The sequence below is a fragment of the Mustela nivalis genome (genome assembly GCF_964662115.1).
Source record: "Mustela nivalis genome assembly, chromosome: 17".
Classification (NCBI taxonomy): domain Eukaryota; kingdom Metazoa; phylum Chordata; class Mammalia; order Carnivora; family Mustelidae; genus Mustela; species Mustela nivalis.
This window is the reverse complement of record NC_139036.1, coordinates 30,684,451-30,710,147: the sequence shown is the minus strand read 5'-3', so window position 1 is coordinate 30,710,147 and position 25,697 is coordinate 30,684,451. Positions and strand designations below refer to the sequence as shown.

Here is a 25,697-nt window from a genome sequence, read left to right as displayed (position 1 = left end):
CACCAACTGAGCCAGTTAGGTGCCTCTATCAAGCTTATAACAACCTCTCCAGAGGTGCAGAAAGCAGATTCTTTCAATTGTAGATGAGGAGTTGAGGCCCAGAGAGGCCGTGTGACTTGTTTTGGGTCACACAGCAAATTAGCAATGGAAACCCAGGCACCCCTCTCTGGCTTCATGACACCAGGTACTTTCTTGCCTTCAGTTCTGCGTCCTCATCTCCCCATCTCCTTCACCTCCTGTCTCCTCAAAGAAAATTTCCACAGAGAGGCTCCCACTTCATTAGCCGCAAGCACATCAATTCTCCTAGTGCTAGGTAGACAGCCACGCAAAATGGGCACTCTTCTCACCTCCTTTCCCCATTCCTATTTACCCCACCCCACCCCCCATCCAGGAGGACACTCATTTCTGGTGAAAATCAGCTCTTTCTGAAAATGTTGGGGGCACATGCCAGGGAACTTTCATGGGCGAAAAGTCAGCACGATTTGCCCTGCCTGGGAAAGAGGAAGCAGCAGTGGTGGACTGGGTCTCCATACCTGCGCCGGTGCAGGCCTGGAACAGGACTGGAGACAGGGCAGTGTGTTGCAAGTTTCCTTTTGCCTCACTCCCCAGACTGGGAACCTCATGGTCAATAGGTGACCATTTCTTTGAAACTTAGAAGTTATCGGGTCTGGCACTACTGCCTGAAACTTTATCTCGCTTTGGGGTGTGTCATTCATTGATTCATTCATTGACTCAACAAATACTTGTTGACTGACTACTGGCCACATATTAGCCTTTCCTCTGGATGCCACAGTGAATGTGACAGGCAAGATTCTAATTAGTCTGGAAAAGGACACAGTTGGCGTAACTGTTATTCGGGGGTTGGGTAGCGTGAGGTCGAGATAGAGAAGTAAAGGGAATTCAGAGAAGCAGCGTAGCTGGGGAGGCCTTGGAGAAGAGCACCTAAACTGTGGATGGAAAGATGAGTGGCAGATTAAGAACCCAAGAGGAGAAAGAGTGCTCCAGACACGAACAGCATGTGTGAAGGCCAAGGGACTATAGAGCACCTGGTACATTTAAGGAATCGAAAGAAGTACGCAGGGCTGGAGTGCAGTGTGCAAGGGACAGGGAGGAGGGGGGTGATAAAAGATGAGGCTGAAGGGTGAGGCTGGGGCTGGGTCATGAAGCCTTAGAAACCATACTGAGTGGAATGAACTTTATCCTAAAACAATGTTTCAGGGACGCCCGGGTGGCTCAGTCGTTAAAGCCTCTGCCTTCAGCTCAAGTCATGAACCCAAGATACTGGGATCGAGTTCCGCATCAGGCTTCTTGTCCAGCAGGGAGCCTGCTTCTCTCTCTGCCTCTGCCTGCCACTCTGCCTGCTTGTGATCTCTCTATGACAAAAAAATAAATAAAATCATAAAAAAAAAAATCTTTACTTAAAAAAAAAAAGTTTCAGCCACAGACAGGGTTTAAGATGTGTGCTTTGTTCAGATTTGTGTTTTAGAAAGATCTATTTTGGTTTTGTGTGGAGCAGTGCTCTTCAATGGAAATGTGATGAGAGCCATATATGTGAGCCACATATGTATTTTAAAATTTTCTAGTCACCATATCAGAAATATAAAAAGAAACAGGTGAAAATTTTAAAAATAATATATTTTGTTTAACATAATATATAAAAATACTATCATTTAACATATAATCAATAGAGGAATCACAAGATATTTGTTTTTTTTTTCATATTAAGCTGTCGCAATCCTGTGTGTATTTATTTTTTATTTTTTTCAAAAGATTTACTTATTTGAGAGAGAGAGCGATCACAAGTAAGCAGAGAGGCAGGCAGAGAGCGGGGGGTGGGGGGTGGGGTGGGGAAGCAGGCTGCCTGCAGAGCAGAGAGCCCGATGTGGGGCTCGATCCCAGGACCCTGAGATCATGATCTGAGCTGAAGGCAGGGGCTTAACCCACTGAGCCACCCAGGTGCCCCAATACTATGTGTATTTTACACTCACAGTCCATCAAAAAGTGGACGAGCCACTTTTTGAGTGCTCAATATTCCCCTGTGTTTAGTGGCTACCAAGTTGGGACAGTGTAGATGGTGAGAATGCATTTGAGAGGAACCAGAATGGCAGAGCTATTGCAGTTGACTTGGAGGAGAATGGTGGCTTGGAGATAGAGACAAAGGGACAGATTTCAGAAATATGACTCCCAGGCTGCCATACCAGTCTTGGACTTAATAGCCCTGTTATCTGAAAGAGACACAAACTCCTATTTTATTTGTGCCGTTTTACTTGGGGTTTTCCTCATACTCACAACTGGATCTAATTTTAAAGAACAGAGCACCTCAATGGAGATGTCCAATGGATAGAAAGATCTGGTGGGACTAAATTAGGAGAGAGGTCTGAGAAAGTTACACATAGACTTGGTATTTCCCAGTCCATAGTTGGTCACTGAAGCCATGACAACATACAAGGTCTCCAAGGGGAAGTGGTCCAGTGAGAAGAGAAAAGAATCTAGAACAGAACTCTGAGGAACACCAACACTTAGGATGGGCCAAGGAAGAGGAGCCTGAGAAGGAGACTGAGAAGCAGCAGCCAGGGAGGTAGGAAGTGTTTGGGGAAGTGCTGTGCCATGAAGCTTAGGGAGGGGGAAGTCCCAAGGAGGGTGTGATCAACAGTGGTAAAGGCAGCTGTCTCTGCTTGCTTCTGTAGGTACTGATGGCACTAGACAGCCTGAGTAAACCAACTTGGGTTTCTCTTATAGCCCCAAGTTCCAACAAAGGCTGGAAAGGCTGGTCATGACATCCTCCTGCTCAGTGCCCTGCAGTGGGCTCCAGGTTTCTTTCTTTTTTTAAAGATTTTATTTATTTATTTGACAGACAGAGATCATAAGTAGGCAGAGAGGCAGGCAGAGAGAGAGGGGGAGGCAGCCTCCCCTCTGAGCAGAGAGCCCAATGTGGGGCTCGATTCCAGTACTCGGGGACCATGACCTGAGCTGAAGGCAGAGGCCCTAACCCACTGAGCCACCCAGGCGCCCCGGGCTCCAGGTTTCTTAAGGATAAAGTTCTAGCTCCACAACACATTCTTGAGCCACCTGCAAAGTCTGGCCCTACCTTTTCTGCCCAGACTGTTTCCTTGTCCAGAATGCTATACTCCTGCCAGGCCTGACTTCCTACCCATCCCTGCCTTAGCTTGTGATCTTCTCTCTGACTGAAGAACCTTCCCTTGGCAGCTGAGTTTGAATCCAGCTGCTCAGAGAGATAGTCCGAGTCTGAGCTTCCCCTGACCCAAGCAGCTTGTATCATCTGAGTGCTCGAGAACCACCTTATGAATAGAAGAGAAACATTAATGCAATAAAAGCTGGTACTTTGAAGAGATGAACAAAGCTGGCCAATCTCTAGCTAGACTGGCCAAGAAAAAAGAGAAGACTCAGTTACCAATATCGGGAATGAAAGAAGGGACATTACTACAGATCTTAAAGAAATAAGAAGATTATGAAGGAATACCATGAATAAGTACATGCTATCAGATTAGGTGATCTAGAGAAAATGGGCAAATTCTTAGAAAGAGTCAAACCATTGAAACTACCTCAAGAAATAGATAATCTGAATAGACCTAAAGGAAGCAGATTGCTGAGGTATTTTTAAAACATCCCACAAAGAAAATTTTAAGCCTAAATGGCTTTCCTGAATTCTATCATGTGTTTAAAGAATAATATCTATCCTTCACAGTCTTTCAAAAAAAAAAAAATGGTAGAGTAGGGAATACTTTCTAAAGCAGTCTGGTATTATCTACATGCCCAAACTAGACAAAGATGTCACAAGGAAATTATATATCAATATTGCTTATGAATATAGATGCAAACATCCTCAAAAAAAATGCTAGCAGGACAAACCTAGCAACATATAAAAAGGATTATAAATATCCAAGTGGGATTTATCCAAGGAATGCAAGATCGGTTTAATACTTGAAAACCAATATAATACACCATATTAACAGCAAAAAAGGAACAAAATCACAAGATCAACTCAATAGATAGAGAACAAGTATTTGAAAAAGTCCAACACCCTTTCATGACAAAAATATTCAACAAACCAGGAACAAAAGTAAACTCCCTCAACTTGATAAAGAACATCTACAAAAACTCCACATCTAGCATTAAACTTAGCGTTGAAAGACTGAAATGTTTACCCCTAAGATTAGAAATAAGACAAGGATATCAGCTCTCACCAACTCTATTCAACAGTATACTGAAGGGTCTAGAAAGAGCAATTAGGCAAGAAAACAGAATAAAAGCACCCCGATTATACAGGAAGAAGTAAAATTATCTGTTCATATGTGATTTGATCTTGTATGGAGAAAATTCTAAATACACACAAACATACAAACTATTAGAGATTAATAAGATCAGCAAGGTTCCAGAATACAAAATACAATATACAAAATACAACATACCAAAAAATACTCCACTCTCGCTGTCTCTCTCCATGTCAAAGAAATAAATAAATCTTTTTAAAAATAAGATTTTATTTATTTATCCGACAGAGAAAGAGAGAGAGTGCGCACAAGCAGGGGGAACAGCAGGCAGAGGGAGAGGGAGAAGCAGATTCCCTGCTGAGCAGAAAGACCACTGTAGGGTTCAATCCCTGGACCCTGAGATAACACCCAAGCCGAAAGCAGACGCTCAACCGACTAAGCCACCCAAGAGCCCCTAATAAATTCTTTATAGATTTTGGATACTAGTCTTTTATCTGATGTCATTTGTGAATATCTTCTTCCATTCCATAGATTGCTCTTTAGAGTTTTTGGTTGTTTCCTTTGCTGTGCAAAAGCTTTTTATCCTGATGAAGTCCAGTAGTTCATTTTTGCTTTTGTTTCCCGGCCTTTTGAGATATGTCTAACGAGAAGTTGCTGTGGTCAAGGTCAGAAAGGCTGCTACCTGTGTTCTCGAGGATTTGGATGGTTGCCTGTCTCACATTTAGGTGTTTCATCCATTTTGAATTTATTTTTATGTATGGTATAAGAAAAGGATCCAATTTCATTCTTTTGCACATGGCTGTCGAATTTTCCCAACACCATTTGTTAAAGAGACTATCATTTTTCCTTTGGATATTCTTCCCTGTTTTGTCAAAGATTAGGGGACCATAGAGTGGGGGGGTCAACTTTCAGGTTCTCTGTTCCGTTCCATTGATCTGTGTTTGTTTTCGTGCCAATACCATACTCTCTTGATGGTGACAGCTTTGTAATAGAGCTTAAAGTCTGGAATTGTGATGTCTCCAGCTTTCATTTTCTTTTCAACATTACTTGGCTATTCAGGTTTTTTTCTGATTCCATACTTTTTTTTATTTTTTTTTTAAAGATTTTATTTATTTATTTGACGGAGAGAGATCACAAGCAGACAGAGAAGCAGGCAGAGAGAGAGATAGAGGGAAGCAGGCTCCCCGCTGAGCAGAGAGCCCGATGCGGAACTCGATCCCAGGACCCCGAGATCATGACCTGAGCCGAAGGCAGCGGCTTAATCCACTGAGCCACCCAGGCGCCCCTCCATACTTTTTTTTTAAATAAAGATTTTATTTGAGAGAGAGTGAGCGCAGGAGCAGGGGGAGGGGCAGAGGGAGAGGGCAAATAGACTCAGTGGGGACACTGAGACACCAGGACCCAGAGATCATGACTTGAGTTGAAGTCAGGCACTTAACCAACTAAGCCACCCAGGTGCCCCACAGCTATCTGCTAGCTTTTTTTTTTTTTTTTTTAAACAGAAATTTGGAAGCTGGTCCTAAAAGTCATATGAAAATGCAAGGTACCAGATTAGACAAAGAATCTTGAAAAAGAAGAGCAAATTTGGAGGACTCACACTTACAGATTTCATAACTTAAGCTACACTATTGAAGACAGTGTTGTACTGGCATAAGGAAAAATCAATGGAATAGAACTGGCAGTCCAAAAAGAAACATATTTATGGTCAACTGACCTTATAAGAGTGTTGAGACAATTCAGTGATGAAAGAACAGTCTTTTCAACTAAAGATGTGGGACAATTGGATATCTAGAAGCAAAACAATGACGTTAGACCTCACACCATACACAAAAATTAACTCAAAAAGGTTTATTTAGAAAGAGCTAAAACTCTTAGGGAATAAAGAAGTAAATCTTTGTGATCTTGGGTTAGGCAATGATTTCTTGCAATGACATCAAAAGCACAAAGGACAAAAAATTTGACAAAATGATCTTCATCAAAATTAAAAACTTTTGGGGGTGTCTGGGTGGCTAAGTGGGTTAAAGTGGGTTAAAGCCTCTGCCTTTGGCTCAGGTCATGATCCCAGGGTCCTGGGATGGAGCCCCACATTGGGGCTCTCTGCTAGGCAGGGAGCCTGCTTCCTCCTCCTCTCTCTCTGCCTGCCTCTCTGTCTACTTGTGATCTCTGTCTGTCAAATAAATAAATAAAAATCTTTAAAAAAAATTAAAAACTTTTGGGTCTCAAAGGTCACCATCAAGAAAATGAAAATACAATCTACAGAATGGGAGAAAAAATTTGTAAGCCATATGTCTCAGTGAGGGTCTAGTATCCAGAATATATAAAGAACCCTTACAACTCAATAATAAAAAGACAAGTAACAGGGATGCCTGGGTGGTTCAGGTCATAATCCCAAGTCCTGGGATAGAGTCCCACATCAGGCTTCCTGCTCAGTGGGGAACCTGTTCCTCCCTCTGCCTGCTGCTCTTCCTGCTTGTGCTCTCTCTTCTCTCTCTCTCTCATTTTCTCTGACAAATACATAAATAAAATCTTTAAAAAAATTTTTTTTAAAGATTTTATTTATTTATTTGGCAGACAGATCACAAGTAGTCAGAGAGGCAGGCAGAGAGGGCAGGGGGAAGCAGGCTCCCCACCGAGCAGTTGCAAGGCTCAATCCCAGGACCCCAAGATCATGACCTTAGCTGAAGGCAGAGACTTAACCCACTGAGCCACCCAGGCACTCATAATTTTTTTTTTTTTTAAAAGACAAATAACCTAATTTTAAAAAGAGGAAAAGATTTGAACAGACATTTCTCCAAAGAAAACATACACACTGCCAATTACACGAAAAGATGCTTAAGGTCATTAAACACTAAGGAAACACAAATGAAAGCTACAGCTGGGTATTGTTTCATACCCACTAGACGGCTACAATATAAAAGACAATAATAACAGGTGTTGGTTAGAATGTGGAGAAATCACAACCCTCGTATGCTGCAGGGAGGAATGTACAATGATACAGCTGTTTTGGAAAAATAGTCCGACCACTCCTCAAAAGGTTGAGCACAGAGTTATTACAAACTCCAGCAATTCCACACCTGGGTATATATCCAAGAGAATTGAAGGCATATATCCAAACAAAAATTTGTGCAAGAATGCTTATATAGGCATTATCCATAACAGCTAAAAAGTGGAAACAACCCAAATGCCTGTCAACTGATGATCGGATAAACAAAACATGGTATGCTTATATGGTGGAATGGTACCGGGCATAAAAATGAATGAAGTACAGATTAATGCTATAACATGGATGAACCCAGCAAACATTACACTAATTGAACTAAGAGAGTCACAAAAGACCATATATCTTATTATTCAATTTATACAAAATGTTCATAATAGGAAGATCTATAGAAATGGAAAGTAGATTAGTGGGAACTGGGGAGAAATGGGGGAGTGACTGTCAATGAATACACGGATTCTTTTTTTTTTTTTTTAAAGATTTTATTTATTTATTTGACAGAGATCACAAGTAGGCAGAGAGAAAGAGAGAGAGAGAGAGAGAGAGAGAAGGAAGCAGGACCCCTGCAGAGCAGAGAGCCCGATGTGGGGCTCGATTCCAGGACCCTGGGATCATGACCTGAGCTGAAGGCGGAGGCTTTAACCACTGAGCCACCCAAGTGCCCCTGAACACAGGAGTCCTTTTTTTTTTTTTTTTTAAATGTCAAATCTGTTTTTTCTTTCTTTCTTTTTTTTTTTTTTTAAGATTTTATTTATTCATTTGACAGATCACAAGCAGAGAGGCAGGCAGAGAGAGAGGAGGAAGCAGGCTCCCCGCCAAGCAGAGAGCCCGATGTGGGGCTCGATCCCAGGACCCTGAGATCGTGACCTGAGCTGAAGGCAGAGGCTCTAACCCACTGAGCCACTCAGGTGCCCCTGAATACAGGAATTCTTTTTGGAGTGGTGGAAATGTTCTAAAGTTAGATAGTTGCACAGCTTTGTGAATACTAAAATCCACCAAACTGTGCAATTTAGAAAGGTGGATTTTATGGTATGTGAGCCATATCTTAATAAAGCTGCTATACATGTAAAAATAGAACTAACTTATTACATTGAAATATAAGGTGGGCCTCCATTTCCTAGCGAGAAGATTTTTTTAAGTTTTTGCCAACTGGAATATACTGTAATATGCCTAACAAAGCAATGTTTTCCTTCAAAACCATTCTCAGAGAGGAAGGCAAAGTTGTACAGACCTCATTTTTTAGAACCCTGCTCACCATTCCCCACCTCACTCTATGGGACTAAGGGTGAGAGAGCCTAGTGTTTGTTTTTATGACAGTGGGGACAAGGATCTCCCTCAAAGATAATCTTGCCTCCCACTCTGGAGGTTCTCCAAGAGTAGACATCTGTGTTTCTGTCTGCCCAGCACCCACTCTCTTGCTTCTCATAACTTCATGTGGATTTTCCTTCTGTCAGATATTCCCCCCATGATCTTAGAAGGTCTCTCAAGCTGCCCTTCACTTCCATGGCCAAAAAGTGGACCTGGCACCCAATGTAGCCAATCAGATGCCCTTCTTTGGTAATTTGAATCGACAGTAGGGTGACTCAAGGAAAATGCTGGTGATTTGCCCCACAGGGATGCCCTGAGGAGACCATTCCATGGTTCCTGCTCCCTGGAATCAGTGGGGGTTATTCTGATCCTGTTTTTTTCTTCAGATGTTTCCTGCCCCCAAGAACCCTAACTTGATCATTTGGAAAAGGGCTGACAAATTCCATATTATTGTCTTGGTTCTCCCATGGCAAAGGAAGGGTTCCTCAGGACTGTGCAGACAGTGAAGGAGGAGAACTCCTAAATTAGGAGGAGTCATGATCTAGAAACCACTATTTGCATTGGAACATCTTCTCTTTGGTTCTTTCTTGATGACCACTTGCTTTAATATTTTATTTGAAGCTCAAACATTAATTCAATCTTAACTGTGTCAAGGCCTTTGTTAGTTGTGAGAATACACAGATGAACAGAATGATATCCCAGCTTTGTTAGGTGATGGGAGTGTAGAGAAATGCTCTCTGAATTCTAAGTGATCAGAAAGAAGGATCAGAGAAAAGGGTATTGGCTACAAGTTGAGAAATTTCTCTGACCCATAGGGAAGGTATCATTTGTGAGGGAGTATAGAAATCAGAGAATCATAGGTTTGGGGGCTGATAAGGACCTTACAGATTATCCAGTCCTACATTTTCTTGATGAAGATATCCAGATTCTGAGGAAAGAAATGATTTGACTAGAGTTGAATTGGGCTTAGGACTTCTCTAACTCCCAGTCCAGTGCTCATCTCACTAGTTCTCAGGTACATTGTTGATCCTTTTTTTTTTTTTTTAAAGATTTTTATTTATTTATTTGACAGACAGAGATCACAAGTAGGCAGAGAGGCAGGCAGAGAGAGAGGGGGAAGCAGGCTCCTTGCTGAGCAGAGAGCCCGATGCTGGGCTTGATCCCAGGACCCTAGGATCATGACCTGAGCTGAAGGCAGAGGCTTTAACCCACCGAGCCACCCAGGTGCCCCTACATTGTTGATCTTGACTGGCTCCTCCAGGTTTCAGGGGACTTGGGAAGGAGGAAGGTTGATATTTAGGGCTTGGTAAATGGTTGCCTAGGGAAATATGTTTTGCAAGGCCACTCAAGAAATCAGTGAGGAATTGGGACAGATTCCAGTAGTTCTTGTCACACTGCTCTCTTCCTTAGTCCCCCCCCCCCCCCCCCCCATGGGGACTTGGCAGAGGGGACTTGTTACCAGGGTCTGCACTGCACTGTCAGGTTTTATGTTCTCACCCTTCTCCATCCTTTTGGAGTCTTTGAAGCAAGTCAACAGCTGAAGGGGTTGGTGAAATCGACTTTTGTCCTCGCCATGCTCTCTTTCTTCTGGATGACTGGGTCAGCTGGGGTGGAGAGCCTTTGATTGTCTTTACCTGTAATCATCAGGCTATCACCCAAATACCCAGCAGGTAGTATAAGGAGGAAATCGATTTCAAAGTCAGGCCTGGGCGTTCCTCAGCACTGACAATGATTTACCTTAGCCAGCAACTTGCTCCCCAGTGTCAATAGCAGTGTTCCTGGTTCTAAAGAGACTGAAAAAGCCTGAGGAGGTTCTTTGGGTGGAGGAAGGGATGAAGTGTCCCAATTCGTGCTTTTCCGCCATACAGTAGTTTCATCCACATTCTTGATTTTGATCACCATGTGGGCCCTGGGGGCCGCCTAATTCCTGACCCCTCCATTGTGGGAGTCCCACAGGTCCTACCCTGATAGGGATGTTCAATTTAACCAATACGGACAGAGAACTTCCCATGTTCTAAGAACTGTGCTAGGTTCTACAGCCCACACATAAATAAGATGTAATCCCTGTCTGCAAGGAACTACAGACAAATTTAAGCCTCGCAAGTTTAATACAAGGTGGTTGGTGATGAACACCTGGGATTCAGGAAGTTTTACAGAGGACACTCAAGCCAGTAAGTTAGCCAGCAAAGAAAGCCACAAGCCTCACAGGCAAGGCCAACCACACGAACAAAGGTGTGGAATCTGGGTATAGGGAAAACCACAGGCAGTAGCCGGTGTTACTAGAGCACAAAGAGTGAGATGGAAGTGTGGGGAGAGAAGGCGGGGGTGGGGCGATGTGAAGGGTGAGATGGGGGAGGTAAGTTATGGGGAAGAGCTGTCTTTTTTTTTTTCTTTTTCTTTTTTCTGGGCAGAGCAGAGGGAAGTGCCTGGGAGATTTGCATTCTAGATAGATCACTCTGTGTGGATTGGGGAGGAGCAGCCTGGATTGCAGGCAGGGAACTATTGAGAAGAGATGATGAGTTCCCCATGCAGGGTATTCACAATGAAAGGGCATGGGGGCTGGAAAAATAGTCAAGAGCTGAGTGATAACAGACAAGGCGTGGGTAAGGGTGTTCACAGGTTTTTGACTTGGTCTCTGGGTGGATAATGGGGCCATGAACCAAGGTAAGAAATGCAGGGAAGGGAAATAACTCTGGAAAAGAAATGTTGATGATGGCTAACATTTATTAATCACCTCTAAGGACCAGGCATCATGCCAAGAGTTTTTAATGCATTTTCTCATAACTATGAAATAGGTATTATTCTTGATTTATAGATAAGGAAAATGAAATTTTCAGATGATGAATAGCTTGACCAATTCTGCACAGCTGGTGGATTGGTGGAAAGAGGTTTGAATTCAGGCATTCTGGCTCCAGGGCCAATGCTCCTCATGACCAGGCTTTATATGTGTGTATGTCTGACAATTTATATTTATATATTTATATGTGTGAGAGTCTGAGGAGCCTGCGGGCCTGAGAATTAGGGGGGCCACCAGGACCCAGATTATGGTAAAAAAAAAAATGTGAATGTGGATAAAACTACTCAAGTTGAACAGTGACCAAAGCACAGGGCCCTGGGGAACCCTTAGGTTAAAGGAGGAGGGAGAGGGTAAGGAGCCTACAGGGAAGACAAGAAGTTCCCTCTGATTTTTAAATCTGAAGACACGGTTCTGCCATCTGGGCAACAGATAACTGGGCAATCACGAGTGTGTAGTGGCATGAAATAAAAAGATCCACCAAATTAAGGCGACATATTAATGACAACAGTTACTACGTTGCATAGTGATTACCCCACAGTAAGCATTTCACATAAATAGCCATAATCACTATAGCACGTTTCCCAAACTGTGTCCTGTGATAGTAGTTCTTGCAGAAGTTAATAAATGTTTGGATAGAAAAGGGCTTCGGAGCCAGATAAGTTTACGAAATGCTGGTATAATTCAGGCAGAAAGCCAAACCCTCGGTTAACACTTTTTTCTTTTCTCTGTTAGGAGGTGGGATAGAGGAATCACTAAAGGTATAGGTCCTGGGAACAGACAGCCTGGAGCTGACGCCTGCATTGACAAAAGCGGGGTCATCTTGGGCAAGTTACTGAACTTCTCTAAGAGGTGGTTTCCATATCTGCACAGGAAGATAGTAATACCTGTTCACTGCGATTATTCCAGATTTCAATGCAACAATACTTTGAAAACACTTAGATTAGAGCCTGGCACGGAATGAGTGCTCTATGAATATTACTATCTATAAACCATACCATTGTTAGCAAGTTTTCCTGACATCCCAGAGCCTTAAGTCTTTCTCGCATATATTTCATACACGCACAGATACCCACATTTCTGAAAAGTCAAAGCCTTTGTTCTGACTCCCATTAGTTGAAGTTCTTTGTGCCCTTACCTCCACCCTACCATGCCCCAGGACTGGGAATGACCAAAGGTTGCAGTATGCTACTCTAGGCAATGGGGCCAGGGAGAGGGAGGATTTATATGCCAGCAGTATGGACTTGGAAGGATCACCACAAGTTCAGTCTCTTTTAGGCACACTTGAAAAGAAGTTTGCATCTTTTGGGTGAACACTGGCCTGCACCAGGGCACACAGCTTAGCCAGTGGAGTGCAAGCTGTATTTTTTAGCCCCCACTTGCTCTTTAGGTTGAATGTCATTGTATAGTGAACAACCTGCACAACCATATGTTGCAGTTCTAACCTTCAGGCCATAGAAGGGGTTGGAAGCTAATGACCATTGCAGAAAGAGGGTACAAGTTCTCTTCCTAGTAGTCCATGAAATCAGCTCTCCACAAGCCTTAAGGTGGTCAAATACCCTTCTTCATCTCCTCCCTCTCTGCCCACATGTGCCCCGCCTCCCATTCATTCACACAGAGGCTGACATCAGAATACCCTGGGTGTGAGGGGATACATCAGACCTTGTCTGTTCCCCTGGAATGCTGACAGAGGTTGGGTCATGACAGAGCAGCAGAAAGCAGAAGTGGGAGGGCGTGATTTTCCAGGTTTCCCCTGATACATAATGAATACTAAATTATGATGTTCCACACCAGAGCAGACCACGGCCAGAGCAAGAACGACTTCCTGAACAAGGTTTGAGGCAGGGAAGGGAAAATGATGGGAAGGGGAATTTAATCCTCACTGTGTGGCCCAAACACGTGGCTCCCTGTAAAGATTCTCACCACCCCTTTAGGTAGACACTTCCTTTGTGAAACTGAGGGGAAGAAAAAGGCAGACATTTCCTGTTCTCTGGAGGTGGGTGGGGTGGAGTAATGGGCAGGATCTCTCCCAAAGTTCACTGGGCATTTACACACACTCCCACAGAGAGCCTCCACAGCCACCAGAGGAGCCGCCGCCTAAAAGCACCACTTTTCAGCCTAAAAGCCAAGACCAAGCCTGACCTGCGGTGATCTGGTGAGAGCTCTGCCCCCTTTGTGCTTTGGTTCTCTTCTCTCTAAGGTGAGGAGTATGCATGGGCTGAATTTTAAGTTTCCTCATAGGTCTGCCACACTATGGTTCACACCTCTAGGGGGTTCTATGCACTCCCCGTGAGGTCGTCACCGACCAGAAATGGCTTACTCTCACCTCTACTCCAGGATCCTGCGTGCCAAAGACCAACCTCCCTTTTCACAACCTTGCTTAGAGTCTGCCTCCATAGAGCTCTAAGACGATAAACAGCAGCTGGGCTCCAGCTGCGTGCTGAGGTCCTGTGGCCTTGAGACTCGGGAACAAAGACTGAGCTGGGGAAGGGACTTTTCCTGAATGTAAGGGGAGGGGAGCCCTGGGGCTATTTATGCTTTTACCTCTCCGTTGAGCGGTTGTTTCTCTCCTTCCAACAGATCTGGGGGAGGGGGAGGGAGAGAAGGGGTGTCCTGTCTTTCCTTCTGAGGCTGATGACTTCACCTCCGTTCCCTTCCTCTTCCTCTGGTTAGGGTCTCTATCTACCCCTTCCCCATCTGCTCCAGGGTCTGAAATCTCCATCCCTCTCGGTCTCTTTATTCTCCTTGAGATTGGGGTCTTTATACCCCTCCCTCTTCCTAAGCCTCGCCTACTTATTCCTTTTTAGGCCTGGCCTCCTAGCCCTGGGTGGAAGGGTCTGCATTCTTCTTCTCCTTTCTCTTCTTAAGGCCACATCTCCCTCCCCCCACCCTTTCCAGCTCCCCCTCCCTCCGCCCCGAGGCATTGTGGGAGGAAACAAGATGTGGGGCGAGAGCGGCGCGGGGAGAAGCCCGCAGTGCGGGGCCGGGCGGGCGCAGCCAATGGGGAGCGCGGACGGCGGCGCGCGCGGCGGGGGGGCGGGGGCGGGGCGCTATTTCTGTGGGGGCCGCGCGTCGGCCGTGCTCAGCGGCAGAGCGGAGCGGAGCTGCGAGGCGCGAGCAAGGATAAGGCGGCGGGCCGGCGGGCGCGAGGCGGAGAGCGGGTGGCCGGGGAAGCTCGAAGGGCGGACGGCGGCGGCGAGCGATCGGCCCAGGGCCGCGGGAGCCGGAGACCGCGGCGGCGGCGGCAGCTGCTGCTGCTGCTGGAGGAGCCGAGGGGACACCGCCCCTGCCCGCGCCCGTGCCGAGGCCATCGCTGCTCCCCTGAGGCCCCGCGCGGACTAGCCTCCGTGAAGGTGAGCGGTGGGTGGGGGAGTCCCCGGGGCGGCGGTCGCGTGCAGCCCCACGCGCGAGGCCCAGCCCCGAGCTGGCCTAGGCGTGACGCCCTCGGGGCCCCTCCTTCCCGGAGCTGCGCCACCCCGTGCCCTCGCGACCCTCGGGCGCGGCCGGAGGCCCGGGGCTGCGGAGGTGCGGCTCCCCGCCTCCTTCCCGTCCCCTCCCCTCCCGGGAGTCTCCCGGCGCTGCGTGGAGGCCTCTGGTGTCTGGGGCCGAGGGAGAGGGGGTGGAGAGGGCTCGGGTGTGACGCGGCGCCTCCTGCCGCCGCCACACTCCGGGGCGTCCTTCCTGCGGCGAGGACGCCCAGTCACTCCGGCGCTGCTCCAGGCCGGGCGGGGGAGGGCGGCTGACCGGCCGGGGCGGAGGTGGCGGGGAGGATGCTTTCTCATGCCCCAGGTGTTGGCCTTCGGGGGCCGCAGCGCTCCGGAGGAGGGCATGGTGGAGGGATAAGTCCCCTTGGAGATTTCAAGGGGGGAAATGTCAGCGTTCGGGGAGGGGGCTCAGGGGAGGGTGGTCCGGGGCTTTCTGAGACTTGGCCTTTTATGACACAAAACTGGGGATAGCTGTCCTGGAGTGCCTTCTTCGCTTTTCCTAGGAGCCCCTGGCTTTCGACCGATGCAGCTGGCCTGGGGCCCTCCGGTCGTCTTTCTGAACGGAGGCCCAGGTCCCTTGCTTGTTTTCCCAGGAGGGAGGTGCGTATGCCGGGCACCTCCGTGTCCTTTTCTCACTGGCACCTTGGACATGGCAGGTTGGGGCTAGGCCTCACTCCTCAGACGCCTGGGGGGCCGGAGGTGAAGAATCGTAGCATTGTAGTCACAAGACCAACGTTATGTAACCGCAGGCGCTCTCCTACTAGAGAGTAAAGTGGCTTTTAATTACTGTGACAGAGTTGTTCCTTTGGACTTTGGGGATGAGGCCGGTGGAGCAGGTGAGGTTGCTGGGAAAACCAGTGCCAATTTCACGCTTTAACTTCACAGTGTCTTACCAGGCCCCACCCCCACCCTTGCGTTTGTAAACAGTGCCCCCTTCTGAGTGGTAACCTGGAATAGGCCATCAGGTGACACTAGTTTTCTTCAAATAGTCAGTCTTATAATACTCCGAACATTCTTTCTCTGTAGTTATATATCTGCTCAAACTCATTGAAGTTGCCCCATTTATCTTCTTTCAACCATGGGTTTTTAGAATGAAGGTATTGCTTTGCCCAAGGTCATGTAGCTAGTCAGGCATTGAACAAGGTTCTCCTAACCTTTTCCTCAGCACCTGGTGATGCTCAGGTACTTCTTGGGGTGTGGGGTCGGATTTTTCTGGTCCACTAACTTTCCTCTGCCAGTCTCTGCTGAAATAGAGCCAGCCCTGCTTAGTTTGAGGTGCCTTGGGTGCGGTCAAGGACTGTGGTTGGCAGCTGGCATATATGCTTTCTTTGCATTGGGTACAGGCTAAAGGAGTAATTGGGACTTCTGCTTTCCCTTTTAGTCCACCCAGCACACAGGCTATTGTGGGCACAGAGATCAAGGTGGCCTCGAACGGTACCAGGGATCTCTCCTTGAGCAGGCAGGCCTCCTGTGTAGCCTTAATATCAGACAGGGCTGGAATGACGACATCTTTTGTCTGCTGGGCCGGGTGACAGAGTCCTCTTTTGGGGGTGGGGTTTGGGGGAATCATTGTGATGGGACTGTGGTCAAGGACAGAGGATTGGGTTTTGCAGCTCATGTCCTTGGTTCTTGAGCAAAGCACTCACCTGCTATAGACTGCCAGTCAGGTTCTGAACAGCCTTCTGGGGATTCCTGTCATCCCAGGAACGGACCATGCAAGGTCTACCCCAAAATTCTGGTCGCTATAGGATGAATGCCAAGGGTTAGATAGCAGGGATATGAAATGGGGCTGTTAAAATAAAAATTCCCCACCTTTTGTTATCTCTCTCACTGCCAGGCATTGACAACCTTTTTCTGTGGAAGGCCAGATAGAAAATATTTTAGGCTGTGCAGGCCATGCATTGTCTTGGAACTACTCAACTCTGCCATATTTGCCTGTTCTATAAAACTTTATTTACAGAAACAGGTGGTGGGCTGAATCTGGCCCACAGACCCCAGTGTAGACTGTCCTTGTTTGCAGATGCTTTCATATAACCTTAATTAATCCTTGTAACAACCCCAGATGGAGAGTTACTCTCATTGCTAAAGTGGAAATATCGGATGCAGGAAGGGTGAGTGGCTTTCCAAGACTACAAGATACAGGAGTTCATAGTCAGGACCAGAAGTCAGGCCTACTGATTCCTAGTTCATCTTCTTTCCACTGTGTTACCAATGATGCAGTAATGGTCATTAAATCAAGGATTTACTGTGTTCAGGTGTTAATGCCACCTGGTTTGCCCTCAGTAACCCTGAAGGACTCCATTTCAAGATGATGGTATGAAAGCACAAAGGTTAAGTAACTTGCCCAAGGACACAGCTAGTAGGTGATATATTGTAATATCTGGGCAGTTGATACTATTTAAGATACCAGAAATAGATGGAAAAAGCCTTATTTTATAAATGCTAAAAATCAATGGCTTCTTAGGTCTTTTCCTATCCACCTTGTATTTCCCAGGTTTGGGGACCAGGTCTTTCCTAAAAGCTTAGGACCTCCCTCTTCTTATAATGCCTCATGTCTGTGTTTTCTGTTGTCTTCTGTTCTCCCACTGAGGCTCCGTACTCAGCTGCTGATGTGCATTGCTTAGAGCATGGGTTATCAGCTTCACCTCTCTGCTTCTTCTGCAGTGTCACGATGTCTGACCGGAAGGCAGTGATCAAGAATGCAGACATGTCTGAGGACATGCAACAGGATGCCGTTGACTGCGCCACGCAGGCTATGGAGAAGTACAACATAGAGAAGGACATTGCTGCCTATATCAAGAAGGTGCGCCAAGAGAGCTGTGGCTATTGGCTAGGGGTAGGGGTAGACATCTAAGCTGTTCCCCAAGGGGATCTGAACTGGGAACTTAGGAAAGCAGGTATATCCCATGCAAACAAAACCCAGAAGCTTACAAAGCAGACAAATTAGAGAGGGGTTCTTGCCAAAGCATTCACCTTAGGAGTTCTTTTTTTTTTCCTTTTCTTTTTTTTTTTTTAAAGATTTTATTTATTTATTTGACACAGAGACAGACAGACACAGACATCGAGAGAGGGAACACAAGCAGGGGGAGTGGGAGAGGGAGAAGCAGGCCTCCTGCCGAGCAGGGAGCCCGATGTGGGGCTCGATCACAGGATCCTGGGATCATGACCTGAGCCAAAGGCAAACACTTAATGACTGAGCCACCCAGGCGTCCCTACCTTAGGAGTTTTTTTTAATTTTTTTTTTAAGATTTTATTTATTTATTTGCCAGAGATTACAAGTAGGCAGAGAGGCGGGCAGAGAGAGAGAAGAGGAAGCAGGCTCTCCCTGCTGAGCAGAGACCCCGATGTGGGACTCTATCCAAGGACCCTGGGATTATGACCTGAGGTGAAGGCAGAGACTTTAACCCACTGAGCCACACAGGTGCCCCACCTTAAGAGTTCTTTATAGGAGCTCTGCTGAGGTGTGCTTATGTGTGTGTGTTTATAGATAATTTTGTGACTACAGGGCATTGGGGAGAGAAGCTTAGGATCAAATGTAACTGGTTGAAATCAGAACTATTCAAAATGTAAATCGAGGATAATTGAACAGATAATACAAGATCATACACAAGTTTTTCAAGGAACTGCATCATTTAAATGGGATATCCCTGTAATAATCTCTATCCTATAGGAAGTTTCTTCTTTTTTTTACCCCCTCTTAAGGACTCGGGGCACCTGGGCGCTCAGTGGGTTAAGTCTCTGCCTTCGGCTCAGATCATGATCCCAGGGTCCTGGGATGGAGCTCCGTGTCAGGCTGTGTGCTCAGTGGGGAGCCTGCTTCCTCCTCTCTCTGCCTGCCTCTCTGCCTACTTGTCATTGCTGTCTGTCAAATAAATAAAATCTTTAAAAAAAAAAAAAAAAGGACTCAGGTACTGTATTCTCTCCTTTTCCCCACCTTCTTAAGAATGGGGTGGGCTTGAATATGTAATTTGCCAAAAATAGATGAGCAATATTGGGGTAATAGGTTTAGTCCCTGAAAAATTCCTGAGTGAATGGGTGAATTAAATCTGGTTACCTAACACAGGAAGCAGCTGGGCTAGAAGTGAGAAGTGATACCCAGGGGCCTCTGATTCCCAGGCAGAATCCATGTCTGCTAGTGGCATAGTCCTAGTCTTTGATGTTTTCAGCTGTAGTATCCCAAAAGGGATGCCTAAGTGTAGATTTGTTCTGGTTCATAGAGGTGAGGTAGGGCATCCTGAAGTTTTATAGACTTCTGCTTTCCTATTTAGGTGGGGTGGAATGAAAAGAGGAAACTCTGGAGTACTGAGAGACTCTCCGTATAAGGAGCCCCAGTGGATGAGGAGCCAGCTGGGGGTGCTGGCTCCTTGCTAAGTGATCACCTTAGGTGTCCTGTGCAGGGAGAGGATCCAGAATCATGGACTCTGAGTCAGGAGAATCCTTAGGTTAAGTCTGGTCTAGCTTTTTTGTTTTGCTGATAGGGAAAATGAGACCGAGAAGTGGCTATGGTTCTCCTGTGTTACAGTGTCTTGAGAGTCAGCATTAGGGCTGGATTTGATGAGCCGTCCCCTTTCTACTGTTCACTAATACCTCTTGGAGTCCCTTGGTGTAAGGGACAGTGAGGAGGCAGAGGTTTTTTTGTTTGTTGTTTTTTGTTTTTAATTTTTTAAAAATATTTTTATTTTAATTATTTGACAGACAGAGATCACAAGTAGGCAGAGAGTCAGGCAGAGAGAGAGGAGGAAGCAGGCTCCTGGTGGAGCAGAGAGCCTGATGCGGGGCTCAATCCCAGGACCCCGGGACCATGACCTGAGCTGAAGGCAGAGACTTTAACCCACTGAGCCAACTAGGCGCCCCGGCAAAGAGGTTTTATGCTGAGCACCTGAGGGGGCAATCCTAGGTTGGCAGCTTTGCTGGGTCCATGGTAGAGGTCTGTTGGATGGCAGGGTGCATCTACAGAGCCATCTGTTTCCTCCTGGATCTATGGAGTGACAGGGAACTGTCTGATTAGGTCAGAAGGATTTCCTAGGTTGCTTTGATGCTGAACTTGTGCTGCTAAGAGAAGTAAGGGAATTGCCTTGATCTCATGGTCGATGTCCTTGTTCTGCTACTTAAAGCCCACACAGTACCTGGCACAACAGGAGTGCCTTTAATGTTGACTTACAAAGAACTGCTTCCTGGTACTCCTGATGTTTGGCTCTGGTGTCTTGGTTCTTGGCATTTGGAAATGCTGGTTTAGTAATGTGGGAGGCAGCAGTTGGCAAGTCAGGGAGGCTTGCTCCTCCCTGCTTTCTTCATACTTTGAGACACTGGAGTGGTCTCTTACACCCTGGGCTTCCTTATTCCTTTGGTAAAGAATCACAGGGTGGACCATGGAGTAGGGTGGCTAGGAGGAGGAGGAGAGATGATCAGAGTATAAAGTGCTAGAGAGAAATAATGGAGTTTGCGGTGTTCCATTATTAATGAAGGAAAGAGTGTCCTAGACAGCCTTAACCTGAGCTCCTGAGGTTTGGGGAGTTGAGGCCATGGCCTTAGGGTGGGGAGGCGGGGGTGATTACTAAATCAGATTCCTATTCTGACTTCTCGTCTTCCAGCTATCCTAATCACCTTTCTTCTCTCCCTTTTATTTATTTATTTATTTTTTAGGAATTTGACAAGAAATATAACCCTACCTGGCATTGTATCGTGGGCCGAAATTTTGGCAGCTATGTTACACACGAGACAAAGCACTTCATCTATTTTTACTTGGGTCAAGTTGCAATCCTCCTCTTCAAGTCAGGCTAGGTGGCCGCAGTGAAGGTGTCAGTGGCGGCGGCAGCGATGGCAAGCAGGCGGCGTTGCTGGGACTGTTTTGCACTGGGGCCAGCATCAGGAAGTCCTCTCCAATGGCTGTGCTACTGCATGGACTGTATACTCGATTTCATGTGTATGTCGCAGTAAACAAAACCAAACTTCTTTCTGTTTAGTTGCCTGGGGAAGAAGGCTGCTTTATGTTTATTTTCAGACTTTAAAATTTTTTCTTTGTATTGCACTAGGAAATCTCTCCCACCCCTCCCTCTTCTCTTTCTCTCCCTACATAAAATTTTCAAAAAGCCCTCAACAAAGCCTGTAAAACTAGGAGGGCTGGGGGAGAGCAGGCGGTTTCTGGAGGCAGAACTCAAATTGTGCAGCCATCTCCTTGTGGTGGTGGGTGCTTCTTTGGGATGGCCGGGGAGGCTGCAGGGGACAGCGTAAGGATTGGCAGGGAGAGGGGGATAGGAAGGAGGCTAGGGGGATTGATCTAGTACCAGGGAGAATATTCCACTGAACTGTGATTCCACGGCTTGGGGCACAGGGTGGGGTGGGGGGTGGATTCTTTGAGGGGCCCTGAGACGTGTTTGTCTGTGGTGTGTGGGAGTGGGGAGCAGACTTATCTTGCTGTCTTTGTCAGAAGAGTTTCTAAGTAAGGGCTGTGTCTTTGTGGATTACCTTCTTTTATTCTTCCTGCCAGAGCTCATGCTAGGAGGATGTTGGGGGTAGGATTAGCTTGATTTTTTTTCTTCGATTCATTCTTCTCTCCTCCTGTCTGCTCCCTGCTTAGCCCTCAGTTTTCTCATTCCTCTGGAGTTCTCTTAGAGCAGCCCCTGTTAGTTGGCTGGCAAGGGAATTTCTGGTGACTGTAGTTCCTTAGTTGTCTTAGCAATCAAACCAAATCAATGTTTCCCTTGATTCTCCTCTGTGTACATGTGTGTGTATGTGTATGTGTGTATCTTGGTTTGGGGTAGAGGGGAGGGAGGGGCAGGACAGTGTGGAATCTCTAAGGCGTATGGTTAGATAGGTGGCACGATTAGTTCTGATTGGGCCTTTATGTTAAAAACCTCTGGGGGTGTCTCTTTAGGGGGTGAAGGCAGTTGTCAACCCCCATAGGCCATCTGGCCCAGACATTGCTTGCCCTATGGCTGTCTGTTCCCCAGAAGGCTTTGGGAAGATAGCACACAAGGAGATGGCTGTGATGCCATCTGCCCTGGAACTGGTTCTTAGTGGAGAGGAAAAGTGACTTGTGGGTGTTTGCAGCCCTTATGGGAGGTGGGGATGGAAGTGATAAAGGGCTGTAAGGACCTTTGGGGGAACTTTGGAGGGGATTAGTCTTGCAGTGGTGAAGCCAGGTATCAGGAGATAGAGCAGGGCTGCTAGAGGGAGGAGATTCCAAGGAAAGTGCAGGGGGAGATCTTGTCTATTGATCAAACGGGGGTGGGGGGGAGGTCATTGCTGACCGAGCTGCTGATTCTTGTAAATCGCATTTAAAACTCTCATGTGTAGGGTTGGCACTGTGGGAGGGGGGTGGTTGGGATCCAGCTCATTCTTTTTTTTTTCCCCCCCACAAGTCCATCCTAGGGGCTGGTGGGGAGGCAGGATAATTCCCCCTCCCCAAGCCTTTAGTGTGTGCCGAGCTTTCTTTTTGTTGCTGATGGGGGAGGGTGGGTGCTGACCAGGGGTGGTTAGTGAGTTCCCTATCAAACCCTTCGGTGGGCACAAGATTGAGTGCTTGACTTTAGGTTTTATTTTTTTATGAATGTCAAAATCTGTGTTTCCCCCTGCCTTCCCAGACTTGTGTGGCCAGTTGGAAATGTCTGGTTTGTGTCATCTCCCTCATTTCTGGAGCAGGGGCTGAGACCCCACCACATCTCCTATGCTCTGCATCCATGCCTCTTTTGGACATTAAAGGTCGATTGATGCACTTCTGAGCTGTTTGGGTTTTTTGAGGGTGAGAGGGGGGACAAAAGGGCTACCCTGGTGACTGTGGTGCCACACATGGATGGGGGTAGAGGGTATCTAGGGTGGAGTAGGATGGGGCCTGAAGAGATAAGATCAGACAAAGAGAGACTGATTGCCCTGAATCAGATTTTAGTTGTAGGGTCTAGTCTGAGGCCCCTTTACTGGGGAGAAAATTAACCAGCAGTAGTCACTCACAGTCTTTCTAGGTCTTTGTTGGATATGGCCAGGTGAGCCACATTTGGGGTCTTTGATATAATACATGTTGCCTTCCCTGTTTCCAGCCCCAGGTCCAGATGGCAGTTTTCCAGCTACTGTCTTGGACCTGGAGGATCTTTGCTGCTTAGAACCTTTGGTCAAGCCCTCCTACGGCCAAGAACCTGTAGCCCTCTTAACTCCTCCTCCTGTGCTTCCCCGAGGCCTGGATACTATCAGCCAAGACCTGCTTTAGCCACTTAGAAATGGAAAAGTGGGGGATCTTTAGAAGGATGGAAGCACTCTTGATGGAACCTGAGTGATTCTTCCGACTCCGGTGTTATTCTGGCTGTCCCACTTGGGGATTCCTGCACCCACACACCTGAAGAGGTGGGCAATACTTCAGAGAGTATCTGCCCATCCCTGATGCCAAGCAGTTGTTGGAATCCTTATGGAAGTGTCTGGGAACAGGGTTGCTTTATACACCTTTCCATTGCCACTTACTCAAAGACACCTGAGTTTTTGCGTACTTGAGCCTAGGATGCTGTCATACAGAGCAAGATAAATTCTGTGCTCCCATGGCATACATATTCTAATCAGGTAGAGCACACCTACACACTGATAAGCTTTTTCCAATAGTGATAAATGTACAGTCAAGGAAATAACTGGGCAACGAGTTGTTGGAGGTTGTTGGAGGTAGGTAGACTGAATTCCTTCAGGTGGGAAGTTGGGCTGGATCTTGGAGAGGGTTCTGCCTCTGGTGCAGTGAGGTCCTAAGGGACTCTAGAACCCCCAAATTCTGTTCTTGCCTTTCCTGGTATGAATAATTTGATAGAGGTGGAGCATTGAGGGATGGGAGTGAGGCCATGGTCCACGTTTTGTCTGTGAAGGGGATCTCTAGGGCTTAAACTCCGCTTTTTGCCCTGGTGAGAGAAGCCATCCAGCTGGTATCCGTGGACAACATATCCAGGTAGGTACACTGCTCTTCTGGAAGTCTAATCCCACAAGGCTTTGTGGGGAGGATGGGTTCCAGAAGGGGCTGTAGAAGGCAGATGGACATTGTATTGAGGAATGCAGCTGCTGTCAGAACTGGGGCCAGGGAAAGAGTGGGATTGTCCATAGCCTACCTCTCTTTTATCCTCTTCAATCTTCTGGGGCCTTTGGCTAAACAGAACTGAAAGGCAGTTGGCAAGGCTGACCCAGGCATGCAATCTGGAGGGAACGGAGCAGGAAAGAGAAGACAATAAATCCAAGGGGAGTAAACCAAACCAGCATGGTAGGGAGTTGTCTCTGCCGTGTCTCCAGAATTCTAGTGGTCCCGTAGCCTAGACCTAAGGTGTGGGCTGTCCCCCAGACTGTCCCCTCACTTCCTTCATGTCTTTACTCAGACATTGTGTTAGCAGAGGGGCCTTCTGACATCCTGTATGAGGTCGCACCTCCTTACCACCACTACTAACCTTACCCAGTGTAGTTCAGTACAGAACTTGTTAAAGCTAGTGCTTGACATGTTTGCTATTGTTGGTCTCCCACAATCAGAATATAAACTGTGGCAGGGCCATTTTCTCTTCTCTTTGCTGCCTGTCTTCACACAGAATAGCCCTTGCCCTCTAGCTTGATAGATGTTGGTTGGTCAAATGAAAAAAGAGTGTAAGCGAGCGTGGGCATCCTCTCTACCCCAGGGCAGCCCAACCTTTCCTGAAGAGACTCCTGTCTGGCTTATGCCCTCTTGCTGCCCAGCCTGTATGTAATTTCCTGCTGCCTGGAAAGGAGTGAGTGGGTCACTCCTCTTGCCAGCTATGGAAAAATGAAAGCATGTGTTCATAAAGTACATTTTACAACATTTCAGTTTGTTTCTGTCCTGGAAACCTCCAAGCACCCATCTGAGTGAGACCCAGCAGTCATTAGCCACATTTTTGGAGAAGCAAACTGAATCAGAGGGTGAGTGACTTGTCAAAGCCCATGTAGCCGCTAGCATTTCTAGAGCCCAGGCACTGTGACTGCTAAGGGCTGAACTGGGTTAAACAGTAGTGGTCTCACTGATACTCCTCGAGCTTTAGACCCAACTCTTTGAGCTCAGGAGCAAATCCCTGCTTTCACTGATACCTTTCCTGGACTCTGCTTTAGCAAGGGCAGGGAGGATACTTCCCTGTCTTTCCCTTCTCACTCCTCCCATATACCAAGGATTGAGGAGCTGCCCCTTCCGTGAGGTCTCACCAGAGGGGTAAATAAATCATGTGGACTTAGAGAACAGAATCCCAGAATCGTAACCTCTTGCCTCCCCTGAACTAAAGGTATAGCTTCCTTACCACCCTGGTAACGAGTATGCTGTATCACCTATTGAAGAGGTCAAGTGTACCTGTATGTATATCTTTGTGATGTCATGGGCTTGGTGTCCACACCAGTGCAGAGGCATTCTCCCCTGCTTAGATGGCTACTGTACTGGTACAGACAGGTTCATAAGAGAGCAAAGAGGACCCCAGGTCCCTATGCTTCTCTCTTTTGACCAAATAAAGGTGTATAGTGTTTGTGGTTAGGCTGCTAGACATCACTCTCTTGAGTTTCCAGAGAGAGGCTAAATATGTAAAGACAGTGGTAGTGTGGGTGGAACCCAGGATCTAGAATCCGAAGACCTGGGGTTGAGTCTCGGCTCTAACACTTAACCCACTGTATGAACTTGGGCAAGTCCTCTCTGAGACTCAATATCTTCATCTGAAAATGGGGGTAATACCTATTTACCCTAAAGAGTGGTTATGAGGATCAAATGACATGTATGTGAAAATGCTTTGAAATTGGAAAGCAATGAGGAAGGGGATACTGATTATTGGGGTCTGTGACAATAAAACTTGGGGGAAGAATAAAGGGTTCTGGGGAGTCAGGCCCATCAATTACCCCATCACATCCTGTTGCATCAGTCTCTGCCCTCCCTGTCCAAGTGC

The 25,697-nt window shown here is 46.8% G+C and overlaps 2 protein-coding genes across 4 annotated transcripts in view; both read left to right on the top strand.

The window, feature by feature from the left end:
- EPX (eosinophil peroxidase) overlaps positions 1 to 25,697 on the top strand; it is a 240,871-nt gene that overhangs the window by 104,821 nt on the left and 110,353 nt on the right. The window lies entirely within an intron of this gene.
- DYNLL2 (dynein light chain LC8-type 2) lies at positions 13,035 to 22,531 on the top strand. Of its 3 annotated transcripts, none has more exons than XM_082706023.1 (4): positions 13,035 to 13,166; positions 13,398 to 13,487; positions 17,482 to 17,620; positions 20,461 to 22,531. In XM_082706023.1, exons 3-4 carry the CDS (start codon positions 17,489 to 17,491, stop codon positions 20,596 to 20,598), a joined length of 270 nt encoding a protein of 89 aa, XP_082562149.1. In that variant the 5' UTR covers positions 13,035 to 13,166; positions 13,398 to 13,487; positions 17,482 to 17,488; the 3' UTR covers positions 20,599 to 22,531. The 3 variants fall into 3 exon arrangements, with proteins under 3 accessions (XP_082562149.1, XP_082562150.1, XP_082562148.1); XM_082706024.1 differs by having other exon boundaries at positions 13,398 to 13,532; XM_082706022.1 differs by lacking the exons at positions 13,035 to 13,166; positions 13,398 to 13,487 and adding an exon at positions 14,392 to 14,685.